Source organism: Priapulus caudatus, unplaced genomic scaffold (assembly GCF_000485595.1).
Source record: "Priapulus caudatus unplaced genomic scaffold, Priapulus_caudatus-5.0.1 Scaffold721, whole genome shotgun sequence".
NCBI classification, from domain to species: domain Eukaryota; kingdom Metazoa; phylum Priapulida; class Priapulimorpha; order Priapulimorphida; family Priapulidae; genus Priapulus; species Priapulus caudatus.
In genome coordinates this window covers 96,315-107,959 of record NW_014577782.1, presented here as the reverse complement: position 1 = coordinate 107,959, position 11,645 = coordinate 96,315, and the positions used below count along the sequence as shown (strand labels likewise).

The 11,645-nt window shown below is 46.7% G+C and overlaps 1 protein-coding gene across 1 annotated transcript in view; it reads right to left on the bottom strand.

Annotated features, from left to right (window-relative positions):
- Positions 1 to 11,645, bottom strand: part of LOC106813065 (lysosomal alpha-glucosidase-like) — a 48,604-nt gene that overhangs the window by 22,573 nt on the left and 14,386 nt on the right. The window contains 7 exon segments of the mRNA XM_014817108.1: positions 6,506 to 6,654; positions 7,736 to 7,777; positions 7,779 to 7,805; positions 7,808 to 7,889; positions 8,695 to 8,832; positions 9,295 to 9,412; positions 10,213 to 10,399. Coding sequence (XP_014672594.1) covers positions 6,506 to 6,654; positions 7,736 to 7,777; positions 7,779 to 7,805; positions 7,808 to 7,889; positions 8,695 to 8,832; positions 9,295 to 9,412; positions 10,213 to 10,399 — 743 coding nt within the window.

Sequence of the window (11,645 nt, the reverse complement as noted above, 5' to 3'; positions counted from 1 at the left end):
TACCCTCCCAGCCGATATCATGGGTGAGGCAATACGTTCGTTCATGTTAATTCTACTTCAATAGTTATTTAGTCGAAAAAAGCAACAAACTTAACGGTACTCAAACCAGTAATATTTACACACTTCAAAATGACCAACAACTGGCCCATAAGTCACTATTACGCATGTCATCGATTGATGTTAGCTCGGCTGTACGGTAACGGCTCATATTTGTGCACCGTACTCATGATTATTAAACTGTTATGGTGGCCCGCTACAGAGCCAGCGCATTAGTTGTCGTCAGTCGGTCAGTCAATAGTCGCGATATGTATAGCCGTGGGCGGTACGTAGTCCGAGATTCTCTGAACCAATGCCCACACCGGCGATTTTGTGCGTTGGTGTGAGGGTTAGTGGCCCATTCTTCGGCCCCCAACCCCCATTCGTTGCCCCCATTATGTGGCCCATTCATCCCCCGCTCTAACCCACACCAAAACCACCAAAATTCGTCGGTGTGGGCATTGGGCAGAGCGATCTCGGACGAGGGGTTCACCGGTGGCCCTGTGTGTAGGGATTCACTTTTGTATGTACGCGTGACCTAAATTCATGTGTAGAATGGAGAGAGATGTAGACACCACGTCTGTTTGAGCAAAATCAGGAGCTTCGCCTTAGAACTGTCCTTAAATTTCTATTATTGTTTATATTTGATATTATTTCACCTTGTGTGTCTACCAGATTGTGTATAGAGCTAGCGTTCACATATGATCTAAGGCCTAGCGTGTGTTTATAAGAGCTGTGTTCACCTATGGTGCAGCCCAGGCATGTATAGAGCTGTGTTCACCCTAATCGCGCAGCCACAGGATGTATTATAGAGCCATTTTCATTTCACATATGGTGCAGCCCAGGTGTGTATAAATCTGTATTCACCTATGATTAGATCAGTATGTATATAGGAGCTATGTGCTTCACCTACTGATGGTATACCGCGTACTGTATAAATAGAGCGCTATGTGTTTACCTATGATGTATACCAGGTATGTATTTATTAGAGCTAGGTGTTCACCTGATGATGTATACCAGGCTTATGTATATAGAGCTATGTGTTCACCTATTTGATGTATACCATGGGCTATATATATAGAGCTACGCGGTGTTCACCTATGATGTATACCAGGTGTGCTATATAGAGCTACGTGTTCACCTATGATGCTATACCAGCGTGTGTATATAGCACTACGTTGTTCACCTATGATGTATACCAGGTATGTGATGATAGAATTATATTCACCTATTTGTGATATACCAGGTTAGTATGTAAAGCCTATGCTCACCTATGATGCAGGGTGTGTATAAATCTGATTCAACCTGGGATCTGTTGCCTGCCTTGCTTCTAGGTTGGGCGTGTGCTTTGCCAAGATGCCTGCCGTTGTCGAATTACTGCTAGCATGTGCAGTTAGGAGCAGGCCGCATTGCATTTTACCTCAGTTTACCTGTTCGCCGCGCGGCATTTCAGCCACGCACGCACGCACGCACGCACATACATACGCACGTGCATACCTGCACGCACGCACGCACGCACATACGCACGTGCAACCTGCACGCACGCACCCATGCACGCACGCCACACATATACGCACGCTGGAATTCGCGTACGTACAAGCTGCACGAACGCACGCACCACGCACGCACAACCTGCCACGCACTCAATGTATGCACGCCCGCACAACCTGCCACGCACGCGCGACACGCCGCATGTTTGCCACGCACCACCCTGCACGCACGCGCGCACGCACGCATGTATGCACGCACAACCTGCACGCACGCGCGCACAGCACAAACCTGCCACGCCGCGCGACGCAACGCATGTACGTATGTAACAACCTGGCACGCCGCGCACGCACGCCTGATGGCACGCACAACCTGCACGCACGCGCGCACGCACGCATGTACGCATGTACAACCTGCACGCACGCGCGCACGCACGCATGTACGCATGTACAACCTGCACCACGCACGCCGCGCCACGCCCACGCATGTACGCATGTACAACCTGCACGCACGCGCGCACGCACGCATGTACGCATGTACAACCTGCCACGCCACCACCGCGCACGCCACGCATGTACGCATTGCTACGCATGTACAAGCTGCCACCGCACGCGGCACGCACGCCCATACAGCCCGCACGCCACGCATGTATGTTTGCCGTATGGTAATAAAAATCTAGAGATAAGCAGATAGGGTCATCCTTTTATAGATTCCAATCAATCAATGATTCTGGTTTACGCCGTGCTTCACGCCGCCAATTATTATTTGTAATGATTTGTAATTGAAGTTTTACATATGTATTGTATAATTAAATATATAATAATTAATTATATAATATAATAATAATATAATAATATATATATAGGTAGTACTATATTATTATATTATTATATTGTGAATTAGTCTTTACATATGATTTCTTTGGCTCTCTTCTGAGCAATACTGCATTCAAAAGTTCCCACACGTACACACATGGACTGTAACACAGCCAGTAAGGTAATTCGACGTTACCTTTCTGACTGACGAATTACATGCAGTGTAGTAGTATAATGTTGTGTTAGCATACTGTGCCGTGACCGGACCCGCTTTCCACAGTCGTGATTAACTCTGTAACTCCGAGTTAAATTCCTTAACTCAGAGTGAACATTCTTAACTAAAGAGTTAAAAGCTTAACCCAGAGTTAAACTTCCTTAACTCAGACGTTAAATTCCTTTAACTCAGAGTTGAAATCCTTAACTCAGAGCTTAAATTTCCTTAACTCAGAGCCTTTAAATTCCTTAACTCAGAGTATAAAAAGTTAGTCAGAGTTAAATTCCTTAACTGACGTTAACCTTAAGGTGTATATACTATACAGAATTGGCTCAGGGCAGGCCCAGCAGTCGTGGTTTATAAACACGTTGACGTTGCTGGGGTGATGGATGTGTTTAAGCCCTGCTGCTATTTCAGCCAGCCGTGCTTATGGACGGGAGGGAGGGAATGACGCTACTTAGTACTATAGCACTGCCTCCTCCTGTCCGTGTGCGTGGCTCACGCATCAGTATGCCGCCCTCGTTAATCCCCGAGAAGAACAGGTCAATCATTGCATACAGCTAAAAGCTTCCCCTTAGAAGTAGCCATGTAATATATATATACATATATATATATCAGTATTAGTGCCATATATAATATTATATATATATATATATATGTGCGTGTGTGTAAGCGCATTACTTTGCGAACTAGATCATGACAACGCGGTGCGCGTTCACTCACGTCGTTATAAAAGCCGTCGTTGTAACCTGAGTAGGTATAGGTGCATACCTGTATGTATAGGTGCATACCTGTATGTAGGTATAGCAGCATAGCTTCTACCTGCTTGCCTGCAGCTGCACACACGCTGGATTCACTGCGCTCAGCTGTGCCTGTGATTGGATTAGTTTTCAGTAGCACTCTGTAGTATAGACCCACCTGCTCTCCCGCTGCGCAGCCAAACCGATGGAGCAAGAATCGTAAAAGAAGCGGCGTAAAGAAAAGATCCGCTGACCGGCATGCTAGCAATGCACTCTAGATGGGACAATCCTCCCTACGTCCAGGTGGGCGGCGGGCGGGCCGGCGGGCATATGATACAGAATCATGATAGTGGGCGGTGAGGGGGGTTGCGTACATTATGCGTGGGGCTGGTGGGGGTGGTTGCCGTACCTTATGGTGGGGGGCGTGGGGTGGTTGTACCTTAAGGTGGGGTCGGTGGCCGGTGGTGGTACCTTAAGGTTGGGGTCGATGGGGTGGCTGTACCTTATGGTGGGGGCGGGTGGGTCTCGTGGTTGGCTACCTTATGGCTGGGGGGCGGTGGGTGTGCGCTGGGTACGTTAAGGTGGGGTCGTGGGTGTGCCTGGCTTAACAATTATGGTGGGGGCGTTGGGGCGGCTGCGCTACCTTATGTGGGCGTCGTCGGGTTGTGGTTGGTAACCTTATGGTGGGGGCGGTCGGGTGGTTGGTACCTTATCGGTGGGGGCGGTGGGGGTGCGTTGGTACCTTAAGTGGGGTCGTGGGGTGGTTGTACCTTATGGTGGACGGGCGGTGGGGGTGGTTGGTACCTTAAGGTGGGGTTCGTGGGTGTGGCTGCGCTACCTAATGGTTGGGGTCGTGGCGTGTGCTCTTACCTTTATGGTGGGGCGGTGCGGCGTGCGTTGTACATTATGGTGGGGCGGTGGGGTGCTTGGGTACCTTAAAGGTGGCGGTCGTTGGGTGTGCGGTTGCGTACCTTATGGGGCGGGCGGTGGCGGTGTTGGTACCTTAAGGTGGGGTCGTGGGTGTGGCTGGCTACCTAATGGTGGGGTCGTGGCGTGTGGCTCGTAACCGTTCATGGTGGACGAGTCGTGGGTGTGCGAATGGTACGACTTAGGCTGGGGGGCGTGGGTCGTGGCTGGTACCTTATGGGTGGCGGGCGTTGGGGGGTGGCTCGGTACCTTATGGTGGCGGTCGGTTTGGGGGTGTGGTACCTTATGTGCGGGTCGTGGGGGGGGGGCTGGATTTCCTTACTTGCATATGATGATGTCATCGCATGTTGTTGTTATCCACTCTCACATGCACCCTTCACTATTGTGGCAGAATTTCTGTGAATTTGCCTTTCCCTTGCTTAGAACTTCTAACCTGTTTGGAAATGCATTGCCCTTCGTGCATCTAGCTGGCTTAGAACATAGAGTTACAGTAAGGTGCATGGGCATGTTGTAGTTATTAGATGTTCTACATTACTTTTACATTTTTTTGTATGAAAGAAACATTTACTTACACTTCAAGTGTGACGTCCCCCATTTCAACCGAACTTTTCCCTAAAGGCTACATATCCTCTATATATAGTTATCTATTGATTATGCTGTCCTTGTACATGTACCTCTCTTTGTAGGAATGTTACGATGTATCTGCGCATTATGCGGTTGGCCCCTTCACGTATCTCAACATCTCTCCTCTAGAATGCCTTCGTCCATCAGAAGCATGGCGTCATTAAAGCAGATTAGCAATTATTAAATGCATTATTCAGATTATGTTACAGTAAACGTTACAATCACGCACTGTACAGATGTAAAACGTACAAATAACGATGTACAATCCCGTAAACGTGCGATCACGATGCCATCTATTGAACACATTGTGTCTTCTGATCCGTGACCTTTGACTCTGTGTCTGTGCTGCAGGCAGTCACCGATGCATTCACTGCAGCGCAAGAAACTCTCTGCTCGTCGTGCCAAGCAATATGCGGACGTTCACTATGACTTAACACAGTCGTTTTATGGACTCAGAGATGAAAAAGCCACCATATATGAGTACTACACGTTAATCCATTCATTTTCGACCCAACCCCCCCGCCTCATTTATTTTTTCCGACGCAGGAAATTCAGAATTCGTTTTTTCGCGTCATTTGCTTATGATTTGAAATAAAAGTAAATACTCGTATTAATAAATTATGGAAGTAACGTGTTATCCTAATATTTCCTAATGAATAAATCCCTAACCACAACACCAAACCTAACCTAACTCCAAACCCTAACCCCAACACGAACACCACATCAAACCTAACCTAATTCAACCCAACAACAACCCCCAACACCAACACTAAACCTTATTCTAATCTAACCCAACCCCAACACCAAACCTAACCTAACCCCAACACCAACACCAAACCTAACCCTACCCCAGCCCCAACCCTAACCCTAACCCTCACATCGTGACATAACGTTAATTGCGTATACGACGCAATCCGAGTGAAATCTCTCCATTAGATTCTGTCCTCGCGCGTGACGGCGAGAGCGAGCGTCGGTAAACAACCGAGCATCCTTCGTTGCAGAGCTCTCGTGAGCGTGAGGGGTAAACGACCTCTCATCATCTCCCGCTCGACCTTCCCCCAGTGGCGGGCAATATGGCGGCCCACTGGCTCGGAGACAATGCAGAGCGTGTGGAAACACATGTACTACTCCATCACAGGTCAGCTCCCCCTGGTGGCAGTGACAGGAATCATCGCAGCGCGGCGATGATGATTAATACTAAATAGGCGGAAATATCACGACTCAGACTAATATGATATTGTAGCTGAATTGTTCTACGAATGTTTCTGGCAATGCCCCCTTGGATATGTATATATAATGATATATATATATATTATACATAATATATATACATTATATATATACATAGATATATATATATATATATCTATATTATGTCACTCCAGCTATATACCATTGTGGGAATCAGTCACTGACTATAAATGTTGGCAGTTGAAATGTATCTGGCAATCGTGAACTATGTAACTTGAAACGCTCAGCTAGCATAAACTTACGTGCACCCCTAGCTTTATACCTTATCAGAAACGCAGTGGCTAACTTATTGTGATTACTATAATTATTAGTATTATCATTATTATTATTTTTACAACTATCATTATAACATAAGTCTTCTGCTAAATAGGCTTCTGCTAATTTTATGAAGGAAATGTTCAGTGACTTACGCGAAGAACAGTGGTGTAGCGACAGTGCGACCTGTGCTGTGCGCGTGGTGGAACTGCGTGTAGAGGTAAGGCAGCAGCAGGTAGCGCGTCGTCATGGCAGCACGACTCGACGACTGCATCGCCGCCCCAAACACCGCCGGATCCTGAGGCTGCAGCAGCAGAACGACGTTGTCACGGAAACCGAGAATTCCGATTCCGAGGGAATTCGTCGCGACGCCACAAGCGGATCGCCGAACAATGACGACAAACCAGACAGATCCGTTTTGTATTGTTATTGTCACATGAGAGTACTCTTAGTTACTGCTATTGGAACCCTGTTACAATGTAGTATTGAACAATAACGCATACAATGTATATAAGTACATGTATAATCAGGAACAACAATAAACAACAACAACAACAACAACAACAACAACAATAACAACAAACAGGAATGAACAAAAACAAATAGCGTGTATAATTATCAAGAGTACATAATGGGAGAAGTGTATGACACTGTTTTAACAGCGTTTTGCGTAGTTTTTAACTTGAATTTATTCTATTAATATGTGAATAAATATATTCAAACTTTACATTGTTTTCGTCTCGGATCCTCCCTTAATCATATGACACCACCAGTTTACCTGAAAATCATGTGTTCTTCAAAAAAGTTATTGTTCACGGTTTCACACAGTTTTCCCAAACGTTTGCATCTTATCAACCAATGTTTGTTATCAGATTAGTGTTCTATTGTCTCTGACGGGACGCTGGGGGCTGCTGGAGATATTAGGCATCGAATTGTATTCAGTGTGTAATGCGTTTCCAGCGTGCTAAAAATAAATTTGTGCTCACGGCGAGCTAGCAGCTGATTTTAGCTGTGTTGCCATCGTGTTCTTGATGATAAGGAAGCAAAACAAGTGCTGTTACTATGCTTACCTAATATCTCCAACAGCCCCCAGCGTCCCGTAGTTACAACCTGGTGCTGCTGCCGTTATATCAACTCTGGCCGATAAGATGCAAACGTTTGGGAAAACTGTGTGAAACCGTGTCGTATTCAAAGAACTTTTTTGAAGAACACATACGATTTTCAGGTAAACTGGTGGTGTCATATGATTAAGGGAGAATCCGAGACAAAAACAAGGTAAAGTTTGAATATATTTATTCACATATTGATAGAATAAATTCTTTTGTAAATAAACGAGTTTTGGCTATTGGATGACGACTGCATGGAAAGATACGTGATTGGCTTACGCTCATGTGCAATGAATTGTGATTGCGGGAGAACGGGTAGAAAAGCACCAAGCTGCATCCAGCGCTGACAGCAACTGCTCTAGTTGTGTTACCATTAAACCCACAGATGTCAGCACCTATCAGCGGCAGCCAAACATCGAGAAACTGAGGATGCCTGAAATGAGAGGGAAAGTACTTTGTTAGTTCTTCCCGGTTTTAGGGTCCACCCGAGCTTTTTAAACATACCACAGTGGACCATACTTTCTGTAACACCTCGACATTTCTTATAGGCTGTGTCTACGCGTCCGGTACCGGACGCGCCAGCTCCCAGGCTACGGCATCCGGTCATATATATTCTTATGTGAACCCAACTATATTTTTTCAGTAAAAACAATAAACAATAGGTTTTTACATAATATTACTTACCTTTAGGTATTTTATGCACAAAAATGTGTTTTTGTAACTTTGAAGTAATAGTAAATCAGTAAAATCAACGGATTTGACATACGGCAATCAATTATGAAAAGCGGGCGCTTAATCGTGAGGTAGATAGGGGAATCTGTGCTGAGCTTTGTAATGGATGACCGGACGCATAGCCACTGCGTTTCTGATAACGTATACAAGCTAGGGTGCACGTAAAGTTTTATGCTAGCTGAGCGTTTCAAGTTACATAGTTCAGCGATGCCAGATACATTCAACTGCAAGATTTATAGTCAGTGACTATTCCCACAATGGTATAATGCTGGAGTGACATAATGTATAGATATATATATATCTATGTATATATATTATGTATATATATATTATATATATATATATATATATATATCATATCCAAGGGGGCATTGGCCAGAAACATTCGTAGAATGATTGAGCTCAATATCATATTAGTCCGAGTCGTGATATTTCCGGCCTATTTAGTATTAATCATCATCGCCGCGCGCTGCGATATTCGCTGCACTGCCACAGGGGGAGCTGACCTGTGATGGAGTAGTACATGTGTTTCCACACACTTGCATTTGTCTGCCGAGCCAGTGGCCGCCATATTTGCCCGCACTGGTAGGAGGTCGAGCGGAGATGATAAGGTCGTTTTACACACGCTCACGCTCAGCGAGAAGCTCTGGCAACGAAGGATGCTCGTTGTTTACTCGATGCTGCCGCCTCTGCCGTCACGCGCAGGAACAAGAATTAATGGAAGAGATTTCACTGCGATTGGTCGTATACGCATGTACGTTATGTCAACGAAATGTGAGGGTTAGGGTTAGGGTTGGGGCTGGGTAGGGTTAGGTTAAGGTTTGGTGTTGGTGTTGGGGTTGGTGTATGGGGTTGGTTGTTTGGTGTTGGGGTTGTAATTAAGGATAAGGTTCTAGTGTTAGTGTTAGGTTTGGTGTTGGTGTTGGGGTTGGGGTTGGGTTTGGTGTTGGGGTTAGAAATTTATTATTAGGAAATTATTAGGATAACACGTTTACTTCCAGAATTTATTAAAACGAGTATTTTTTAATTTCGTCCATAAGCAATGATGCGAAAAGCACGAATTCTGAATTTCCTGCGTGGAACATGAATGGATTAACGTGTAGTACTTATATGTGGCTTTCATCTCCATGAGTCCATAAAGACTGTGTAAGTCATAGTGACGACCGCCATATTGCTTGGCAGACGGACAGAGAGTTCTTGCCTGCAGTGAATCATCGGTGACTCCTGCAAGCACAGACACAGAGGTCAAGGTCACGATCAGAAGACACAATATTTCAATAGAGCATCGTGATCGTACGTTTACATTGTACATCGTGATCGTACGTTTACTGTACATAATCTGCATTAATGCATTTAATTAATTGCATAATCTGCTTTAATGAGCCATGCTTCTGATGAACGAAGCATTAGAGGAGAGATGTGAGATACGTGAAGGGGCCAACCGCATTATGCCAGATACATCGTAACATTGTACAAAGAGAGGTACATGTACAAGGACAGCATAATCATAATAACTATATATAAGGATATTAGCCTATTAGGGAAAAGTTCGGTTGAAATGGGGGACGAAAGTAAATGTTTCTTCATACAAAAAATGTAAAATATGTAGAACTAATAACTAGAAATAACTAAACATGCCCATGCACCTTACTGTAACTCATGTCTAAGCCAGCTAAGATGCACGAAGGGCAATGCATTTCCAAACGGTTAGAAGTTCTAAGCAAAGGGAAAGGAAATCACAGGAACATGTCATTCTGTCACAAGAAGGGAAGGGTCATGTGAGAGTGGATAACAACAACATGCAATGACATAATCATATGCATAAGGAACCATCCAGCCACCCCCCAACCGCCCCCACCATAAGGTACCAGCCACCCCCACGACCCCACCATAAGGTACCAGCCACCCCCAACCGCCCCCACCATAATGTATCAACCACCTCCACTGCCCCCACCATAATGTACCAACCACCTCCACCGCCCACTATCATGATTCTGTATGCGCCCACGCACCCGCCCGCCCACCTGGCACGTAGGGAGGATTGTCCCATCTAGAGTCATTGCTACATCCCGTCACGGATCCGACGTGCGACGTTGGCTCGTTCACATCCTGACCCGCCCGCCCACCTGGCACGTAGGGAGGATTGTCCCATCTAGAGTCATTGCTACATCCGGTCACGGATCCAACGTGCGACGTTGGCTCGTTCACATCCTGCACACAAAATCCCCGACACACACGTGACGACAACAACACTGCGTTAACATACTACACGAGGTGACGGGAGCAACCATGCGAGGGTAGGGAGGGTGACCCAGGAGGGTAGGGAGGGTGACCCAGGGGGGTAGGGAGGATGAGCCAGGAGGGTAGGGAGGGCGACCCAGGAGGGTAGGGAGAGTGACCCAGGAGAGTGGGGGGAGGTTGATCGAGGAGGGTGACTTGGAAGAGGAACTATTGTTGATCACGCTCATTCATCGATCACGAGAGTCTGAATGCACAGCCGCCGAGGCCTTCCACGACGCCTACCGACGAGTTCTTCCACAAATGAGAGGCCATGTCCTCAGAAAATGCCTGATATCTGACCTTTCCCCCACTGCCCTTTGACCCATGACCTCCAATTTCGCACTGGTGATGGGTTTCCTGCCCATCACACTATACACCGTATTTCCTTTTATACCTTAAGTTAAGGGGGAAATATTCCCCCTTCCGTTTACACATCAATTTTTCATCCCGATTCCTTTTCACGATCCCCCCCCCCCCCTGTCCCGAATATCATGACCATACGTCGTTCGGTTAAGATTTGTGCCCAACTTTTGACGCACGCACGGACGGACGCACGAACGGATGATCATGCGATTCTACAAGCTGCATCTGACTACGTCAGATGAGCTCATTTAATGCTCATGCAATCGCTCACGCTACACCGGGGCGAAGGTGGGGGACCAGTCTAGAGAACTCTCGTGAGCGAGGGGGGATCACGGGGCGGCGCGACCGGTTACCTGGTGTGTAAACGGGAAAGTCATAAGGGTCGCTGCTGTGACATCCGGTGACGGAGCCGGTGACTGAGCTCGACGGCTCGTTCATGTCCTGAAAATCAAAAACGTCATCATTCGGGCGCGGATCGTCCGCGCCACAGCGGCGGCGGCAGGAAGAGAGGGGAGGACCACTGCTCTGCTCTCACTCTGCCACCTGACAAGCTTTAGCCGCTGACCGACCGACCTCGGCATCATAGTAGAGAACTGACAACGTGCTGCCATCTATCGGACGAAATAATCAATATTTGCACTTTTATAGTGGCTGTGGGTAGAAGAGCAGAGCAGTCTGTTTCCGATTACTGCTTCGCGGGCAAGAACACAGGAATACCTAGACTCTAGGTCCTAGAGTGTAAGGTGGCGAGGTGAGAGAGAGAGAAAGAGGGGGGAGAGAGAGAGAGAGAGCGAGCGAGAGAGCGAGCGAGAGA